At 49.5% G+C, this 18,707-nt stretch overlaps 9 protein-coding genes across 9 annotated transcripts; 3 read left to right on the forward strand and 6 right to left on the reverse strand.

The window, feature by feature from the left end:
• Positions 1 to 3: 3 nt before the first annotated feature.
• Positions 4 to 4,283, reverse strand: EI90DRAFT_3015394 (mono-functional DNA-alkylating methyl methanesulfonate N-term-domain-containing protein; the record flags this gene model as incomplete). Its single annotated transcript, XM_039056894.1, has 16 exons — positions 4 to 211; positions 262 to 439; positions 493 to 589; positions 639 to 899; positions 959 to 1,227; positions 1,277 to 1,433; positions 1,485 to 1,597; positions 1,633 to 2,120; positions 2,178 to 2,549; positions 2,605 to 2,702; positions 2,752 to 2,793; positions 2,845 to 3,051; positions 3,109 to 3,235; positions 3,294 to 3,683; positions 3,797 to 4,041; positions 4,095 to 4,283. The coding sequence occupies 16 exons, from the start codon at positions 4,281 to 4,283 to the stop codon at positions 4 to 6; spliced, it is 3,441 nt and encodes a 1,146-aa protein (XP_038917524.1).
• Positions 4,284 to 4,893: 610 nt separating this feature from the next.
• On the reverse strand, positions 4,894 to 5,476 carry EI90DRAFT_2970958 (Sybindin-like protein; the record flags this gene model as incomplete). Its single annotated transcript, XM_039055705.1, has 3 exons — positions 5,342 to 5,476; positions 5,123 to 5,284; positions 4,894 to 5,066 (listed from the first exon to the last, which is right to left on the reverse strand). The coding sequence occupies exons 1-3, from the start codon at positions 5,406 to 5,408 to the stop codon at positions 4,894 to 4,896; spliced, it is 402 nt and encodes a 133-aa protein (XP_038917525.1). The 5' UTR covers positions 5,409 to 5,476.
• A 7-nt stretch (positions 5,477 to 5,483) lies between these two features.
• Positions 5,484 to 7,426, forward strand: EI90DRAFT_3052268 (ERG4/ERG24 ergosterol biosynthesis protein). Its single transcript, XM_039059921.1, has 8 exons — positions 5,484 to 5,584; positions 5,642 to 5,956; positions 6,016 to 6,230; positions 6,287 to 6,496; positions 6,547 to 6,787; positions 6,840 to 6,921; positions 6,978 to 7,112; positions 7,167 to 7,426. The coding sequence occupies exons 1-8, from the start codon at positions 5,539 to 5,541 to the stop codon at positions 7,231 to 7,233; spliced, it is 1,311 nt and encodes a 436-aa protein (XP_038917526.1). The 5' UTR covers positions 5,484 to 5,538; the 3' UTR covers positions 7,234 to 7,426.
• On the reverse strand, positions 7,249 to 9,098 carry EI90DRAFT_3153702 (CobW/HypB/UreG, nucleotide-binding domain-containing protein; the record flags this gene model as incomplete). Its single annotated transcript, XM_039065881.1, has 8 exons — positions 7,249 to 8,117; positions 8,170 to 8,210; positions 8,270 to 8,367; positions 8,420 to 8,611; positions 8,732 to 8,756; positions 8,804 to 8,855; positions 8,911 to 9,009; positions 9,076 to 9,098. 8 exons carry the CDS (start codon positions 9,096 to 9,098, stop codon positions 7,436 to 7,438), a joined length of 1,212 nt encoding a protein of 403 aa, XP_038917527.1. The 3' UTR covers positions 7,249 to 7,435.
• A 107-nt stretch (positions 9,099 to 9,205) lies between these two features.
• Positions 9,206 to 11,685, forward strand: EI90DRAFT_2970966 (DNA polymerase alpha/epsilon subunit B-domain-containing protein; the record flags this gene model as incomplete). The annotated part of the gene is made up of 10 exons (XM_039055706.1): positions 9,206 to 9,303; positions 9,367 to 9,762; positions 9,833 to 9,871; positions 9,929 to 10,017; positions 10,077 to 10,355; positions 10,420 to 10,590; positions 10,643 to 10,867; positions 10,918 to 11,138; positions 11,208 to 11,433; positions 11,494 to 11,685. The coding sequence occupies exons 1-10, from the start codon at positions 9,222 to 9,224 to the stop codon at positions 11,683 to 11,685; spliced, it is 1,920 nt and encodes a 639-aa protein (XP_038917528.1). The 5' UTR covers positions 9,206 to 9,221.
• Positions 11,686 to 11,927: 242 nt separating this feature from the next.
• Positions 11,928 to 13,757, reverse strand: EI90DRAFT_3183265 (PapD-like protein; the record flags this gene model as incomplete). Its single annotated transcript, XM_039066370.1, has 7 exons — positions 11,928 to 12,547; positions 12,587 to 12,890; positions 12,970 to 13,086; positions 13,184 to 13,299; positions 13,415 to 13,475; positions 13,538 to 13,629; positions 13,715 to 13,757. 7 exons carry the CDS (start codon positions 13,755 to 13,757, stop codon positions 12,234 to 12,236), a joined length of 1,047 nt encoding a protein of 348 aa, XP_038917529.1. The 3' UTR covers positions 11,928 to 12,233.
• Positions 13,758 to 13,784: 27 nt separating this feature from the next.
• Positions 13,785 to 15,897, reverse strand: EI90DRAFT_568338 (uncharacterized protein). The gene is made up of 5 exons (XM_039067807.1): positions 15,740 to 15,897; positions 15,161 to 15,682; positions 14,854 to 15,096; positions 14,180 to 14,794; positions 13,785 to 14,119 (listed from the first exon to the last, which is right to left on the reverse strand). Exons 2-5 carry the CDS (start codon positions 15,629 to 15,631, stop codon positions 14,060 to 14,062), a joined length of 1,389 nt encoding a protein of 462 aa, XP_038917530.1. The 5' UTR covers positions 15,632 to 15,682; positions 15,740 to 15,897; the 3' UTR covers positions 13,785 to 14,059.
• Positions 15,898 to 16,051: 154 nt separating this feature from the next.
• EI90DRAFT_3121868 (uncharacterized protein) lies at positions 16,052 to 17,664 on the reverse strand (the record flags this gene model as incomplete). The annotated part of the gene is made up of 4 exons (XM_039063442.1): positions 16,052 to 16,111; positions 16,168 to 16,800; positions 16,855 to 17,097; positions 17,155 to 17,664. 4 exons carry the CDS (start codon positions 17,662 to 17,664, stop codon positions 16,052 to 16,054), a joined length of 1,446 nt encoding a protein of 481 aa, XP_038917531.1.
• EI90DRAFT_3052286 (uncharacterized protein) lies at positions 17,655 to 18,397 on the forward strand. Its single transcript, XM_039059922.1, has 2 exons — positions 17,655 to 18,196; positions 18,294 to 18,397. The coding sequence occupies exons 1-2, from the start codon at positions 17,999 to 18,001 to the stop codon at positions 18,327 to 18,329; spliced, it is 234 nt and encodes a 77-aa protein (XP_038917532.1). The 5' UTR covers positions 17,655 to 17,998; the 3' UTR covers positions 18,330 to 18,397.
• The last annotated feature ends 310 nt before the right edge of the window (positions 18,398 to 18,707 follow it).

The following is an 18,707-nucleotide window of genomic DNA, read 5'->3' on the forward strand; positions in this document are numbered from 1 at the left end:
GAACTAGTGGACAAGCTGAAGTTGCTCCAGCGCTTGGAGAATCTCCTCGTACGACACCTTGAGAGTTTCGTGACTCTTACGTCCTTGCATTATCCTTGCAACTTCACCCGAGTCTTTTGGAAAAAGCAAGAATCTTTCAATGAAGTCACCATCAATGAAACCAATTGCGTCCCCCTCCAAACTACCGTTGATGTTGACCGGGGACCGCCAACTAAGGCAACTTCAGAATGTAGAGGTGAGCTGAAGCGGAACGTTACTCACGCCGCATGTTCGACCTTGCCTGGCCCTTCTAGAACATAACCCATATTGCGCTGCAATTCAGTTAAAAGGAGAGGGAAATCTCCTTGGGTTTCCGAGATCACGCCAATTTGACCGTTCACAGTGAAATATACCAAGGATGGCCACAGCACGCCCTTATTGTCATTGGTGACGAGGGAACCTTCAAAGGAAGCATGACTTCTAATCCAAAGTACAACAGGGCGGCGCACTCACCCTTCTGCAGGCTCGTTATCCGTTCCCCAAGATGATATGTACCGATTCTGTCCAATAAACCCCCCTCCGCCTTATAAGTGAACAAATTTTTGTGCCCCTATCAAGGGAACAGTCAACAACACATGACAACTGGAGTGATAAATGACCCATGCCTCTGCAACCATGATATGCTCGCCATCAACCGTTTCCATTGCAATGGGCCACAAGGCGCTGTGATCTCGTGCTCGGAGCGAAAAGCCCTTCCCGCTGTACGTCAGAACATCGAGGGAGCGAAGCGCATCAGCGGTGACAAGTACATCGCCACGGACGCGCACGGTGTGCAGATGATATCCGCGATCCCAGCTGGCAAGCTTGATCAACGTTGGTCTGAGGTCGCTCTCGGTCTGTGCGAGCTCGTACAGGATCACCTAAAAATGTAATTGTGGAACTCAGTATACAGTAGGCGTGCTGTCAGGAAGGGGCTCACCGCCGAATTGACACAGGCCACGACTTTATTATCGACGCAATCGAGACTTGCCACACCCCCATTCACAGGAAGTGTTGTAATATCATCAACAGCATGCACAGATACCATTCGGTGAACCCGAATCTTCCCTCTGTGAGGACTGTTAGGGATCGGGGCAGTGATCTCTGTTCCAATGACGAAGTAACGAGACACCGTTCCTGAACACGACAGTAGGAACGACCCAATACTTGTAACTTCCTCTGATGATGGTAAGTTGAAGTCGTGAAAGGCTATAAGAAATCCTTAGCAGAATCTAATCTGCGACATGGCTAAACTCACTTTCAAACGTAAGCTCGTCAAGCACTCTGAAGGACGGAGTGCTCTCTACTGATAACTCATTTAATCCGCTTGGCTCGTTCCGCAGGATTCCTAAGCCAAACACTTTGTTATCGGGGTCATAACAGATCTTGTGCGGATTATCAAGGCCAAGAGGTATCTGCACACCACAAAAGTATTAACCATGGAAGTAATATACTTACAGTCTCACCGTTCGGATATTCAATTTGTGAAGCTCTCTTAATTGGCCGATAACCAGGTTGTCGGGACCGGCAAGTAGCAGGGCATCGGGATATTTCACTGAATGGATCAAGGCAGCGCATTCTATATCCTGGAATGTAAAGCTCAGCCCTGATTACTAGTAAACCCGAATCCACGACTAGCCTTCAACACGATCGGTGAGTGCTGCAATCGGCCGTTGTCCAAGAATAAGACCGCTGGTCGATTCCCAGAAACGAAAACAACAGGTTTATCAGCACCGTGCCTGCATGGTGTGAGAATCATAGGCAAGTTTCCTAAGCCCATTACTCGCTTCCCTCTAGGCTCTAAGGTACGTTTCTCAAGCTCATAAGCAACTAGTGACCCATCTGCCAAACCAGCGAGCAAATACGGTTGCGTGTCGCCGAAAGTGTGGAGTAAGACAGACCGGGGTAGATGGGATTCTCCTTGTGATAATGGTATGGCGCTAACTGGTTGAAGGGTGGGTAGTTTCAGAAGATTTACTGCGTTTGATCCCCAAAACGCGGCCGCCAAGACTCGAGACTCATGGGGGAAGGAAGACCACATGGGGTTGATGGAAAGAGCACATACTTCCCGTGGTTCACCTCCATCACGGAAAATCCTCGAGCTTGTAAAACAAAACGAATGAGGGAAGCGTCGTGATAGGAATAAGGCCAACAATCACCTCTGTTCAATGATTTTCATATCTTTATCAATAATGAGGTAAAGAAGCTCTCCTCCCTGGAGAGCTAAAGCAATTTGGGTAGGATTGACGCAGGCAACAGTGATAGAGACTATGCTTCGTCTCGAGTTCTTTGGGGTTGGCCATTCTGAGATCTTTGCCCCAATGCTCAGATCCAGAATGATGACACGATTGTTGGTTACTTGTACAAACGCATTTCCATCGTATCCGTCAAGGCTTCCAGCAGCAAGTGTGGGTCTTCCTCGCTCAAGGTCGGGAAAGCGATCCGGTGTCATTTCTTCCAGGTGACCTGAATCCGAAATGTCGATGAGGGCAGTAGAGTAAAGTGTAGAGTAGAGAAGGAACCGGTCTATCCTGGTGGACGCGTCAATAAGACAATGGGTAATATAAATAAACTGCTGGTACGGACTTATCGTAAGACGGGAAACGCAGCGGCCACATGGCCGAAATTCTGGGCATTCTCTCCACTGCTACCAGTTCCTTGAAGTCCGCCCCTTTTCTAACGACCTGAACATGCCCGTCAGACAATATATTTCGCCAGAGGAAGCTGAATTACCCTCAGTGATCCCGCATTGTAGCCTCCCGAACATGTCACTACCTGAGATAAAAAGGTCAATGGCCGTCATTTCGTTCTAACCTCGAGGCGAACCTGACTGGATCCGTCTGTGTGTGTAATCACAGCATCTACGATAGGTGCAATGTTCTTGTACGTCTCAAGTACCTCAACCCGAGAAACAGTGCCATTCTCGTGTTTCACTGGCGTTTGCAAGATTCGCACCAGCTGGGAGTCTCCGAAATGCGAACCCACGTAAACAATTCCGTCGTTGAGATACGTGATGGTGGAAGGAGAATTGACCTACCCATGACCAGGATGTTTGACATCGTATAGCTGATACTGGAAATGCCCGCTCACCTCTCCAAGAACTCGACACTTCAACTCATTTATTGCACCGCTATCTGGGGTGCATAAGCACAGGAGGATTGCCAATCGTCCGTACTGGTCGGCAAGAAGCATTCTTTGCGAATCGATCTCAGCGTAGCTGGTAAGGTGAGAGATGGGAAGTTAAAGGCATTCGTATGGAAGGCCGGGCCACCTACGCAGCAACCTCAGCGAACGGCAGTTCAACTCGGATATCGCTGTTTCGAACATCTGCCGAATCTCGTGCGCGCTTCCTCCGGTTCGGTGTCTCGCTTCCTTTGTCCTTCCTTTGGATCCTTTTCGCAGGCGATAAATTCTCGGTCCCATATATCTCAAACAGCTGCCCCTGTCCCCCGCCAAGCACCAAGACATATCCGGCGTGGCCATCAACGCCTTCCAGCGGAACAATCAGTGTCGCTCCATCCGACACCTGGGTTTGCGGCAACATAGGTGAAGGTTCAATGGATATCTCTTTGTTCTCAAGATCCACCTCTCTTGCTACAATCCGACGACGTAGTTGGAGATCGATGTAGAGCATCGCTACTGTGGGTAATGGCGTGGCCGAAGAGCTGGAAGGAAGTAGACACATTGACAAAACATGGAGCTCTGGGATTCTGCGGTGTCAGCCAAAGATGTGAAATGGAAACCTAGGTCTTTCACAGCAGTGGTCAAACACGCTCACCGACAATCAAACTCTGCCAATTCCTTGCTCAAAACTGGGATGACCTTCAGACTCGCGCTGTAGGACAGTGCAACGGCAATACCAGAGGCTTCATGGATTTCCGCCCCTTGATAATACTCGGCGAAGCGGCTTGAGCGTTCCAGCAGTGACACCGTGCGAATAACAGTCAAGGCAGATAGTTTTGCATTGTAGTTGATGACCACAGCAGTGGGGCGAGGATGGTCGGTAGTGATCAATATATATGGCTAAAGGGACAATGAGCCTTTCTCAGGTCCCGGTGAAGAGCATCGATGCTCACAGACTGCCTTAGGACGTTTAAGCTAGTGATAGTTCCCCAGATCTCCAAGCTACATCTATGATGTAACCCGTCAGGCGCCAATTCGATCACCTCGATTCTATTCGATTTTGCCACGACCAAAGCATTCTCTCCGATCTTCCCTGAAAAATATACCGAACTTGAGGGGCTCCAGGTCGAGACGATATGCATTGACAGCAATATTGGGGACTGTCGAAATAGTCACGCCGTCATTCAATTGCTGTTGGCGCTTCCACAGCTCAGATGAAATTGCACGGCCCCAAGGGCATGATTAAGTAGGGCTTCAAGCAACATGGATCATCGTCTGCTGGCTAGGTGAACAGAAGGCGGGCTTGATCGACCATGTCGGGAGCACGATTCAATTGTTGCTCATAAGTGCGGCACTCAACCACAAATCTCACACAAAATTCCACCAATAATACGCAGTAGTTGTCGGTCAGCGCCTTTGATTTGACACGGCAAGGCATCATCATATTCTTCTCGACACTAGCCAGTTTGGGGCTGGTGATGATATTTCTGCATACATATGCCATCAACTCCTTGTCATCGATCACGCAGACCCTCAGGTCAGATCCTTTCTAACCCCCGTAATAGATCTTATTGGTGTGTTACTGAGAGTAAGTGGGCCGAAAGTACAATTCCGTTGGGATGCTTCTCGCCATTGGGAGGACACGAAGACTGTATGTCCGATTTGACTCGAGGCAAGACCATGCGTATGAGATGGCCACAGGTGGTGCGGAGCAGGCGAGTAACGACCAGACGCACCAAAATGCGACATCAGTTAGCTGCCCAATAGTGCAGTCATACGCAGGTCGAAAGCTTCGCTCCGTATCGGCATTTCGGGAGTGTGGAAAGGGTTCTTCATAGCGAAATCAGAATAAGATTCATAAATCCTTGGCAACAAAGTATCCGCAGTGTTGTCCGGAATCGTAGTCAGGAGAACAAATTTGGTCCCTAGTTGTACGCGCGTCAGCAGCAGAAATTGTAGCGAAGGACAAAGAAGAGGCAACCCGTTGATGTCAGAAAGATAGTCATTTTGAATGTTTCTCCTTCAATAACTTGGGCACCAGAACTACTGCCAGCTGGAGAAAGCCTACTCGTGATAGCATGTATGCCATGCAGAGTACCAGCAAGCACAAGATACTCGTTTTGTGACAGTTGGACTAGCCCTTCTTCAAATGCTCATGAGCAGCTTCCACCACCTTCACTCATTCCAAGGCTACACACACCATTGAAGTTCCGCTGATACACCAATCCTCCAGCTTTATTTATGATCCAAAGCCCAAATACAACCATCACCGCCACAGGAGCTCTGGAAGGACTTTGGCAATCGAAGCAAGAACAATCAATTCACTAAAGCTGTGGCAAATCCCGGCACGCCCATCCAAACGTACGTTCCGTGACACCTTCAACCTTAGTTATCATCATGGGTATCCTGAGTACGCCTCCTGCTAGTGACCTCAATCCTCGTAGTAAGAAATTCATAACTCATGGTCAGCGTCGGTTTACCGAACAACTCTTTTATTTAGGTGCTGCGTCCGAGTTTTTTGGAGTGGTTGGAACTTGCGCATGCACCACTCTTGTCCCATCTGTAATCTACGCATTGTACTTTGTTTGCAACGAACATTCTGGGGGATGCCCGCCCCCTCTCACCGTCCTTCCTATCTACGCTCATAACGCGCTAACTGACCCATCGTGGTGGAGGAGCCTATGGGATACTCAAGCATTCCTTGTTTACTTGGCGTGGCTCGCTTATAACATTCTTGCATGGTGGATACTCCCTGGTGACTGGGTAGAGGGAACACAAATCAGGAATGGGACGAAGAAGCGTTATAAGATTAACGGTGAGCTTCACTCTCATGTTATCCGGACTTCTGTCTCATTGAAGCTGTGATTGTTCAAGCCTTTTCCACCCTCCTTCTCACCCTTGGAATTGTTACGGGAACCATAGTTCGTGGAGGTCCTGAGTCCTTTACATGGATCTATGAGCATTGGATTGGCCTTGTAACGGCGTCCGTTATCTACTCCTTTCTTCAGGCGATCGTCCTGTATGTCGTCTCTTTCCGTGAAGGATCATTATTGGCTCTAGGAGGTAACTCGGAGAGTCACATCTATAATGTGCGTATCTTCTATCTCCACCATCTTCAGACGTTTAATTCAAATTTTGTTATTAGTTCTGGATCGGCCGTGAATTAAACCCATCCATTTGTTCATTTGACTTGAAATCGTTCTTCGAACTCCGACCCGGTTTGATTGGGTGGGTACTCGTCGACATCAGTATGGCGTGCGAGCAAGCTGTTCGTAACGGGGGCACCATCACTGACTCAATGGCTCTCGTTGTACTCTTCCAAACCGCCTACGTTTTTGACGCGCTTTATAACGAGGTTTGTTTGATCAGGGTAATGGAGCTTTTTTGACTAATTCACTCTTTAAGCCGGCCATATTTACCACCATGGACATAGTTACTGATGGTTTTGGATTCATGTTGACAGTTGGGGATCTTGCTTGGGTGCCGTTCACATATTCACTTCAAGCTCGATTCCTCGCATTCAATCCTGTGAACCTCGGCCCAATTTGGACCCCGTTAATTTTCACGTTACAAGCTATTGGGTACTGGATTTTTCGAGCAAGCAATAGTGAGAAAGACGGGTTCAGGATGGGCAGGAACCCCAAAAGTAAGCGCACACTTGCGTATGGTCTCTGTCTTACCGTTTCTGGCCATGATAGATCTCACCTTCATGACAACCGAGAGAGGTTCGAAACTTTTGATCTCTGGATGGTGGGGATGGTTGCAGCATCCCAATTATCTGTACGCCGTTTGTATCTTGTGCTATCGCAATGCCAATCAGCGGAACATCCTCCTAGTGGTGACCTAATCATGACCTTTTCTTGGTGCGCCGCAACTGGCCTCAAATCCCCAATACCCTATTTCCAGATTACATACTTTCTCATTCTACTTCTCCACCGCCAAGCTAGGGACGAGGAAGACTGCCGAAAGAAGTGAGCCTCTCACCACTTATTATACGAACTGATTGATGAACTCCGTACCACGAGATATGGACGGGACTGGACCATTTACACTAATTTGGTACCATACCGTATCTTCCCTTACGTCTATTGATGGAGACCCACATTTGACATTTTTTGGCGGTTCAGCTACCATTGCCCTAACCATGGATCCAGGCTATGTATAATGCAATCCCTCGTCCCTGTTCGCGAATAACTTGGAACCCCTGTGCAAGGCCTCTAGGGGAGAATTCATGTATCTACTTCAATAATTACACATCATTTATATCCTATCTTTGGCGACATTTGCCACTGGGTCACCGTCGCTCCATTAATGCTGCACTTAAGCTACTGGTGACAAGTGTCCGCACGTCGACGAAGTCTGGGGTGGCCCGGGCTGCACCTGACGAGAACCGTCCTATCAAGGCCAATCTGCCCGGCACTGCTGCCTCGTCATTTCCTTCTTTCCTGTCAGGAAGCCGCGTAATCTCATACAGCGTGCGGACACCTTGAACAAGGAACGTCTCCTTATCCTTTGTGTTGAAGATTCCTTTACATCGAAGAATCTCCGTTTTAGCGTCCTCCGGGAGCAGCGGATCCGACACTACCCGAGGAATGCGACCTTCCCATAATAATATGCTGAGCCAACGGTCGAGGGACTGAGCCTGATCAGAGTCGAGTATGGGTAATGATATGACCATGGACGAGATCCCCCCAATCTCGTCATGACTGTGGTTAATTACACAGGAATGCTCATGATCAAGTTCATCCTGTACGGTGGCAATGGAAGCAGGATTCCGGAACGGATTCGAGGAATAAGCGTTTAATCCTATGATAAGCCTGAGGCCATCGAGGATACCCCTCACTGTTCGGTAGATCGGAGCCGATGGATTCAGCTTCCGAATAGCAGCGTCGGTCGACTCAAGTGAAGGAGAAGTGGCCGAATTCGAAGCTAAGTCCACTTTGTTTAGGAGTATAACGTCGGCGGTGGCAACTTGACTATTTGTAATCCATTAGACCAGCTAGCTTGCATGTAACAAGGAAGGCAGACCTCGCCCCTATAGCCACGATACGATCCGGCCCCTCAATAACCTAGAAGTCCCACCTTTTAGCTGGAGAGACACACAACTGTTCAATCCAAGTTCGCTTACCTCCATCCCGTACAGGGCGTCAACGACACACACCACTCCGTCGAGATATAGGGCTTCGCTCATCGACTCATTCTCCCAGAACATGCTTGCAATGGGCCCTAGCATTGAATGAGAGAGCCATTGGTGATACTACACAAGCTTGACACCAACCTGGATCGGCGAGACCGGTCGTCTCCAGAATAATATAATCAAAACGGCCCCGTTTATGCATGAGTTTTTCGATCGCGGCCACGCCGCTGTCCCTGATGGAGCAGCAAAGACAGCCATTCGCAAGCTCTAGTACCTCCTCCGAAAGCGGCGCATCTGGCGGGTCGTCCGGGCCCTTCACATTAATCGCCCTACCTGGATTTAGCCGGAATGTCAGAAAACGAGACTTGGATCAAATTTCCCTGATACTCCGAAGAACTCCATCATTCAAGGGCAGTAGGGGTCATCGGAGTAGTTTTATGGATAGGGAAGTACCTTCAATATCCGCGCTGTCTGTGAACTATAAATTATTCAAATATGCCTCTTCCTAACCCGGGATCGGCTCACCTCATTCATGATGACGGCTATTCTGTACCCATGATTGGCGTTCAAGATGTATCTTCACGAAACAGATCGGAATGAATACTTTCGATGTCCATTTTATCGACTCGTACTGAAGAAGACTAGTTTTCCCAGCGCCAAGAAACCCGGTGATAATGGTAAGTGGGACTTGGGACATGTTGTTCGCGGGCACATCGGGAATAAGGAGGTCACTTCATCAAAGAATCGTCAGGATAAATGAAAAAAATTGGGCAGCATAGACGTTAGATCGTACGAACGGTGCTTCATCCTCAATGTCCATCCTGACTGGCGTGGGTGGCTCAATGCGGGCACAATAATAGCAGAAGGATAGAGCGCCGGATGAGTAGTGACCATGTGACTTGACGCCGATGAATCCGAATCGATTATTTCTTCGCCTTGCAACATGTCAACCACAGATACAATTCGGAAAGACCTAGCTAAGCACTTTGGGGCTGCTGTAAACCAGGATGATCTAATGGAGAAGTGTGAGGGCTTAAAACGCGTCCCACATAGTTCAGAGTGAATACTTAACGTGGACCTCCACACAGGCGTTTCCATTTGCACCGAATTGGGCCTAACAGGAGAAGATCTTTACTACAAGTGGGAGGCTTTCTCATATTCGGCGAGAACGCAGAATAGCATGATTTCGTTCTTAACTGCGGAAGGCGCTGAGAGCTTGGCTCAGAAATTGCGACAGGAACATGCTATGGCGTCCTTGAAGACTCCAGCTAAAAGTACGCAGACCAGCTCTCGAGCCAGGGGGCTCCCACCTTCGGCTCTGCGTGGTCTTACCAGCTCGACCTCCAAGCTTGCATCAAGTCCCTTTCCCACCCCTAAGAATGCAGCTGTGCTCAAGCAGCCAGCAGAATCGCCCGGCTCCACGGTAGTTCACCATAAACCCGAAGCCCAGTTCACACCCCCTTACAACTCAACTGACTACGACTGTGCGTGCGTTGTTGGGTTGCGCCAAATTGGTGCCGTTAGGCACGGGATGTTCGACTAAACTATCCTTAGATCGATATATGTATGAGAAGCTGTCGGAACGCTCTGAAGGTTTGCGTGCTGTGTTGAACTATAAGAAATTACTAATTAGGATGGGTTTCCCCTCAGTGATGGATGATCTCATCGACGAATTTTCAGAAATCATTAAATCCCACTATGGGATAGAAGAATTTCACGATCCATCGCGAGTTTCAGAGGTATGCCAAAATTTTCGAGGGGTAGTCGTTAGCTCTCGATATATCTGGACATTGACTAGGAAGGCGTCATGGTCGTCACTCGCATATGCTCCGATTTTGATCTAGAGGCTGGCACGAAGTTAACCGAAAACTCAATATTACTCGAATCCTCGCGCAATTTAGGGCATGGTAGCCGAGTGCCTCTGGCATTCTCTCCTGAATGCAGCATTAGGAATGAGGCTGGTGTACAATTCGATGGATCCGGGCGACCGGGTATGGGATTCTTTCCTGGTCAACTTGTTCTTCTCAAAGGGAGGAATGGCGACGGACTGAGATTCGTTGCGTCGGAAGTTTGGCCGGTCAGTGCGATTCCGAACAGCCTCCGGATCGCTCCTTCCTCATGGCATTCCGTTTTTGTTGTAGCTTCCGAGGCTGCGTGCACCCTCTCACATATACTCAGCGAAAGGGGCCGCCAAAAGGACAGAGATCATGGTCGCTGCCGGGCCGTACACCTTCGACAAAGATTTGGAATTCACACCATTCTCGAGGCTTCTCTCTGAAGTGCAAAGACGACAACCAACCGCTTTAATCCTGGTTAGTAAAGACACTTCGTACAACATTGATCGAAGTTGACCCAGCACGTTAGATGGGCCCATTCATTGACTGTAATAATGAGTTAATCAAGACAGCCAATATCACTGAAAGCCCAATTGACACATTCCAAAAGTGTATCTCGGCACCCCTTGCCGCGCTACTGGGAAATGTTCCTGGCCTATCAGTCGTCCTAGTACCGAGTATCCGAGATGTCATTCATGACCATTGTGTTACCCCTCAAAAACCCCTCGCTCATGAGAGATTGGGCCTTTCGAAGGTGAATAGGAGTTATTGTTGTTGGATGACGCTAAGAAGCTTTTCACGCAGTATATCCATCTCGTTCCGAATCCTTCCATCTTTACCATCAATGATATTGCTATTGGCGTTGGCACTGCCGACACCCTGATGCATATCAACGGTCAGCAATTTTTGAAACGCTTCCACTTATCCTCCGAGCCGCCGCTTCCATCCACCTCTGGGTATCTGTCTGCAGTTCAATCTTCTGACCCCATGTCCCTCCTCGCTCGCCACATATTAGAACAACGAAGGTTCGTCCCTCCCTCATAACCTGACTCCGAGACGTTTCTTCATGGCCACTGACTGGATTCGCTTATCAGCTTCTATCCCGTAAATCCTGGTCCTCGAGAGCAGTCAAGCACTGTTAATCTAGATGTCACACATTCCCATCTATTGCGAATAGGCGTGACACGTCCTGACAGTGCCGCGAAACAAGAAGAGGGAACAATAAAGAGGGAAGAGCATGATTTGACACTCGATGAATCCTGGGACGGTTCAGCGCCTCACATCCTTATCTTACCTAGCCGTTTAAAGCAATTCCACCGGGTGGGTCACCTTGTCGTAGCCCTTGCATGGTTCCCGGAGACCGACTCTCCTTGCTTGTAGATTGTAGATCACACGATGGTGGTAAACCCCAGCTTTGCCACTCGGGGGCAAGACGTGAACTCTTATGCAAGAATGTCGGTGCCTCCTGCGTCATCCGTTGGGCCTGCAACCCCATTGAACGATGCTTCAGTCGACCCGGCGCCATCTCTGGCCTCCAAGATGAGTGTCGACCTCGTGAAAATGGATTTCTGAGTCAAGATGGAACTGTATGTGCGAAAGAGGCAGATATTGATCTTCTCAAACATGTCATCCTCCGTCCTCACTATTGACATCTGGCGCACCGCTTGTTTGGACTGGTGGGAATAGACGCCTTCATAGTTATTATATTCAGTCAACCCAATGGGTCCACAGAATAGTCAGTCAGGATCAGATAAATAAATCATGATAAGTGGCAGCCAAAAGGAATGGCGTAAATTGACAAGCGCACTTCCGTGAGACCGTCCATAAATGTACAGGAAGAATATGGCAGTGAGCAATGTTCTTCACTGAAAGGAGCAGGATAGTGAACAAGGCAGACGCTCAAACCGCACAACCGGAAGAGATAGAGAAGGTGCAGGAACGACGGACGACAGGCACAAGATGGAAGAATCGTCGATGCAGCAGCGATTGCCCTTCAGCATAAAGGCTGATGTGCCCATGGAGAGCTGAGATATGTACGTTTCGATTCGGTCAGTCGTACAAAACATAACGGGCAGATCCATCTATAAAATTAACAACCCGTTGACTCTTGACCAACTGGCCTAGAAGAAGAGGTAGGTAGCAAGGAACACAGCAAATGCAATACCCGCCACAATGTGCACGGGGACGCCTTCGGCCTGTGGCGCTGCTAGTGAGTCAACAAGTGTACCTTCTTCATCTTCGCTACCTTCAGGAGCAAGAGTGTCACCATCTTCAGACACAACACGGGTTGTGCGCCGTCTGACACCGATAGGTGGCACGGCAGCCGTAGCTCGTTGCTGCGCTTCTGTGAGAAGTGCCCTTAGTCTTCCGATTTCAGCCAAAGCATCGGCATAACGATTGGTAAGGTCATCGGTTTCTGGGAGACTGGTTGTTGCTTGGGTGTGTACCGTTCCCGCAGTGGGCGTAGCAGAACGCGGGGCAGGCACTGGCACAGGGATGGGTTCAGGCACTGGTTCGGGTGCGGGAATAGACACTGGAATAGGGGCTGGGATGGGAGATGGTGCTCGTGGTTCGGGAGCAGGCACCGGTGGAGGACGAGTCGGAGAGGATGGATGGATTTGGGTAGTCGTAGTAGTCTCTTCCTGTGCGACAAGATACGCGGGAGACGCTGCGCGCTCAGGGGCGGGCGGTGAGGGCGATACTCGTTGGGGTTCTGGAGCAGCTGGATGGCCATTCGTCGATATATCTCTGATCGTGTCGAATCGCTGTTCGAATGTCTCAGCTACTCCGAAAAGCATTGACGAGGTAAACTAGGGTGCTGACAACACGTACTGAAGTATCACCATCGGACGTCACCATGCTGGGTTGTTCAGCCGCATCTTCTGGAATTGGCACTCCCTCTGCTGGGAGGTACACGACACGAAGCTTTTGCTGGTGGATTTTAGTAGCATCATCCGTCTCCGGACCAGTCCACTAATAGTCGTCGGTCGTCAACCAACAACATATGCAAGGTAAAATGTAATTGGTATTAAGAAATATGATTCTCGGTGCGGAATTATTCGGGGCTCACCAGATCTCCAATTGGGAGTGATTCTCGTTCCGGCGTTATCAAGGTCGTCTGTATTAGGAACTTGTCTTTGCATTTTGCATTCAACGGAGGTTCCTCCTTCATAGGTTGCAGGATGACTGCAGCATGGAAGTCGCGTGTGGGGCGTCCACAAATTCTCACCGTCAGCAACCAAGATTGAAGCAGCGGAAAAGAGCAGAGTAGGGGGGTGAACCGTATGAAGCCAGTACATACCGGAGACATCGACACTTTGGTTAGGTTCAACACGGCCAGAGTTCGGACGAACGCAATACAACTGCGTCAACACGTGAAGGCGCTTAACGTCACACAAAGAGCTGACACTTATGTTGAACGGACCTTTGGTGCAGTCGTCTTGACCTTGAAAGCTATCGGCAGCTCATTCGGATTCGTGATTGTAAGGGTTCTAGTTATGGTTTGGGAGAGGGGCCCTTGATCACACAAAAATGGGGAATGGGGAATAGGAAATGTGAGCGTCCGAACGCGCAACGGTAGTATCTCATGCGATGGACTCACTGGTGAAGCCAAGTTGGCTCGACGGGTTGAGGTACGCGGACATGGAGGGAGACTTCGAATGGACGGACAGAGTGTTGCAGTCAACGTTGCTCCAGTCCGGCTATTCCCGTTGGCCCTTGCAAATTCAAATTACGGCTGTCAAACGAAGGCCAGATCTCTCATACAGCGGATTTACACCAGCGGGCGCAAACTCTACGGATTTCATAGGACATTAAACGCACGATTCCGAATGTACGGGCGGAAACTATGATATAATTCTAAGAAAAGCTTGCCAAGAATAAACCGCTGAAAGATCCAGGTTTCGCACACGAAACTCCGGAACACACAGACCAAGCTTGTGTCAAACTAATTGGCCACGATGATGCATAACAAATCACGATAGTTACCGCTTGTTTCAGATTTGACCTGGAACACGATCGAAAGTATGTCAACCATATGTAAGGTTTCGTCTGACGACACTCTTACCCTCGCGACCAGCGCCTTGCCCTCCTTGTGATGGAATGCGGCCTTGACAACTTCAAAGCGTGGTTTATTCCAGTGCAGTCTGATGATACGCCAGGTCAGTTGCTCGTCCTTCGTGCCTAAACCCTTCATGGCTTGGACCAGTAATCCTGCGTCTCGCTCCACGCCGTAGACTTTGCCCTCAGGTGGAGGGCCGGGTGTCGTCGAAATCCCGTCAAGAACATAGAGTAGCGCTTGTTCCATATGTCCCGAAAATGCACTTTGGATATGTCGTTGTATGGTCCTCTTGGTAGCGTGCAACACGCCTTGGGCGACAGCTGCCAAATGTGATCTGTTCGAATTGAGGATGATGTTGCAAACAAGCATAGAGTCGCCATATCCGCGGTAATTCTTGATTGTTTGCACATCTTGGTTGACACGAGCCGGGTCAGGCTGGTAGTTAGGGTTTCCAGTGTCTGATTCATCGCGATTGGCGCTCAGTGCAATATTGAAGAGGCGTTTGGTGTCGAGAGATAACTCTCCTTCGACCGTTGATTGGAGCGACCGGCGGTGTTTCCGCTCGTAAGCTCCTTTGAGGGCAGAAATTTCGGCATTCGTGCGATCCAACAGAAGCTCATTCTATAGATATTGACATCGTCCGCTTAGAACCAAATAGAACGGGTGTCGGAAAGACTCACTAAAAGAATCTCATTGGTGCCGGCTCCGTGGCATGCTTTCTCAATCAATGTAACGTCCCATAACAACGGGCCTTGTACGAGTCCAACCAAACCAAACTCGAAATAGCCGCTCGTTTCCTTCTTCATGAGGTCAATTAGATTCGTCCCGAAGGTAGCCTGGTATGCCCTAGAGAATTCGTCCATTTGAATGGCATTCAAGGGGTGGAGAATGTCGATTACGGCCTTGTTATCAGTCCCGAAGCCCTGTACAGAGAGGATCAATCATGATCAAAGCACACGTTGCTTTCGCGGATCTCATGCCACAAACCTTTGTAGCCTTTCTCATTCGCTGAACTTCATTCTGGTATCCTTGAACTGGTGGTGGCTGATAAAACGTCACCAAGTGATGAGGAATGGGTGTCCCAAGATACATCGGCGGGCCTCCATAACCTGGGTAGGAGGGTTGTTGTGGATGGGAGAATGGAGCATCTGGATATGTATGACCACCGTGTGATTGTGAAGAGGCAGGCTGATAAGCTCCAGGACGGGAGTTGTAAGGGATTGGAGGAGGGCCGCCGGGGTAGGTTGACTGAGGACCTGGATAGCCCGACTGAGGTGGAGGAGGACCACTAGGCGGAGGGTATCCGTAAGGAGATTGGGATCCAGACGGAGGCCCGGGTGGGTAGCCCTGTGGTGGTCCCTGTGGCATAGGCGGTGCGGGGGACGGATACCCTGGGTACGACGAATGGTAAGGGTCCTGCACAGGCGGGTAGCCGTTGAAGGGAGGATAATAGCTCATGATGACGGAGGGATCGAACGAGTTATGCAATGACAAATTGTTGACCCAACGCTAACCTGATACTTATAAGGTGCTCTGCGCCTTTGAAAGGGGGCAATAGGGGCCTACCGTTGCTTATTGAAAAATAAAGGGTATTGCCTGTCGCAAATCGCGCAAGCGCTGCCTTGGTGAAACGACGTGGCTGGGTGTAACTGCTGACTTGCCGCGTTCATTTCTATTCAACTGCGCATCGATTGCGTCAACTGATTTGCCTTTGTTTTTATAGGTGGAGTCGGTCAAGCAGATCGACTGTTATTTCTGGAACAACACTGGTTGCAATTTTCATACAAAGTCACCCTATTATACACATCATTTCAAGGTTACAAAATGTTCAGAAAAAAGGTAATCGACGTGTAGAAAAGTTTAGAGTATCCAGGCGCTTCATTTACTTATTATCGCAAGTAACAAGTCGCGGTAAGATCCACTAGTTTCAGATTTCACCTGTAAAGGAAAGGATAAAATGAGCATCTGTTTACTCCCTCGGATTTTGGACCCACCCTAGCAGCAAGAGTCTTGTCGTCCTTGCGGATGAAGGCAGTCTTAATGGCCTCGAAGCGAGCCTTATTCCAATGGTTCCTGACAATTCTCCAGGTAAGCTGTTCATCCTTGGTACCAATCCCTCTCATAGCCTCAGAGATCAGTTCTGCGTCTCTCTCGATTCCGTGTAGATACCCATGCGCTCCGGAGCCCGCCGTGATGGTACATCCGGCGAGGACGTATAGCAAGGCTCGTTCCGTGTGTCCCGAAAACTTGTCTAGAATAATGTGATGGAGTGTGCGCTGGGTGGCATGAAGCACACCAGCGTCAACGGCGGCGAGATGAGTCCTACTTGAGTTCAGGATGATGTTGCAAACTGGAATCGAGTCACCATCGCCTCTATAAAACCTTTGGATGGCTGCTACATCCTGCTTGATGCGATTCTCATCCGGCCTATACAGATGGTTGGGATCGTGTGGGTTCGGGAAGTCGGTTTCGTCACGATTTCCAACAAGGACAATGGAGAACAGTTTCCTGGTATCAAGCGAGAGGTCGTCCGCCACAGCCTGCTCAAGCTTCTTACCGGTTTTGCGTTCGTACGCTGCCTTGAGGATATGCAGCTCAGCATTTGTACGGTCTAAGACGAGCTCATTCTGGAGGGGCGTTTGATTAGTGATGTCCCATATCTGCAAGGGTTAAAAGCCTACAAGCAGGGTTTCGTTGGTTCCCAATCCATGAAGGGCCATTTCAAGTAGAATAACGTCCCACTTGAGAGGACCCTCGGCGAGCCCAACCAATGCGAATTCAAATTTCCCACTCGTTTCCTTCTTGAGTAACTCCACCAAATTATCGCCCATTGTGGACTGGTATGCTCGTGCAAATTCGTCCATTTGAATTGCATCAAGAGAAATCAAGACGCTGATAACAGCTTTATCATCAGTCCCGAACCCCTAAAGCGACTGCGTTAGTATGACGCCTGTTCATCAACTGAACACGAAGCTGTTCACCTTTGTGGCTTTGCGCATTTTTTGGACTTCCGCCTGGTATCCTTGTACTGGGGGAGGCTGCGTAAACCACACTTGGTATTGTGGGATAGCAACACCTAGGTACGTCACAGGACTATACGCGCCGGGCTGAGGAAAAGAGGCTGGCTGTGGAGGATAGAAAACATTGGATGGATGTCCGCCGTATGGCTGAGGAGCGCCACCTGGATACGCTCCTGGTGGAGGAGCTCCTGGGTGCGGAGCGCTTGGAGATGGGCTTCCGGGAAAACCTGGCTGAGTTGCAGCGAGTCCCGGTTGGGGATAAGGGGGAACATTTGGATAAGGCGGTCCTCCATAAGGAGGGTAGTATCCGTAAGGGAACGGTGCTCCAGGGACGCCAGGGGGAGGATATCCATAAGGAGCGCCTGGAGGTTGGGCGAAAGAAGGGCCTGAGGAAGGCGGCTGAGATGTCGAATGAGGGTCAGCTGAGTGGCCCGACGGAGTTTGACTCGCATCAAAGGGAGATTGGCTCATGATAGCTTTGGCTACGAGCTGGATCGGTGCTAAAGTGTCGGAAGCAGGATGAAGGCGATGGTTCAGGTTATGTCCATGACTCCTGTGGTTCAGTCGCCACACAGCCCAGCACAGCCATCTACAATATTCAGTTCTTGATTGCAGTACATGTAGGCGAGTTATCAGAAGTTTGCGCAGCTGCCTCAGCAACTACGGCGCTACGACTGTAGTGGTCAGAGCTTCTCCTTGAATATTAGAAATTAATATCAGTTTTGCTTGCCGCGAAGCACGCGCAATTGTCCGGTTTGCTGCACGTCAATTTCATCTGGCGCCGGAGATCCAGGAGTGGAAACCGATGGTACCCAATGAAGTGCTGATTGCGATTCCGGCTTGCCTTGCTTATGCGCGGATTGTTGAAGCTTGCCTTGTCAGTTCTCCGCAACTGCGATGTGGTATGTTTTGCTCGGCGCAATTCATACCGCACCCGCAGGCACTGGAAGCAAGTTGCGGACACGGGTACATCGACGGCACATCAACTCGCCTCATCATTGAGCTTCTCGGGCATGGGGAGATGATATGGGAGTTCAATTACAATGAATTTCAAAGAAGAGACTTTGCAAGACCTTCTTGTAAACATTGAAAATACTCACGACGGAATAAAGTCCTGTGCACATATCTCAGACTGAATCCCGAAGGATATTCCCTTTCAAGCTACATGTCCGCACGTTGTCAGGAAGCAGACTTCATCCCCAAGCACAGCTTCATCTTTATCCGCTCCCGGTCCTGGAACCCATAGATTCATGATATCAGAAGAAAAGGTCGCCGTTCAATCATTTGGTGAATCCGGGGTCGTTACATTACTCATGTGCGAGGGGTTGGTCCTGCTGGAATCAGCTGAATTCACATAGCTTGCGTTACAGGTTTGTCGCGATGCCAATGTTGAAAAGATGGCGTTGCTCAAGAATGGCATGCTAATCCTTCCTTGCTTCGAACTCCACGACCAAGATGCTCCGATTGGCTGTGGAGGCGCAAGCGCCCCAGGAGGTCCCTGTAGTCCCCGTTAA

The sequence above is a fragment of the Cantharellus anzutake genome, assembly GCF_015039405.1.
Source record: "Cantharellus anzutake strain C23 chromosome Unknown EI90scaffold_17, whole genome shotgun sequence".
NCBI classification, from domain to species: domain Eukaryota; kingdom Fungi; phylum Basidiomycota; class Agaricomycetes; order Cantharellales; family Hydnaceae; genus Cantharellus; species Cantharellus anzutake.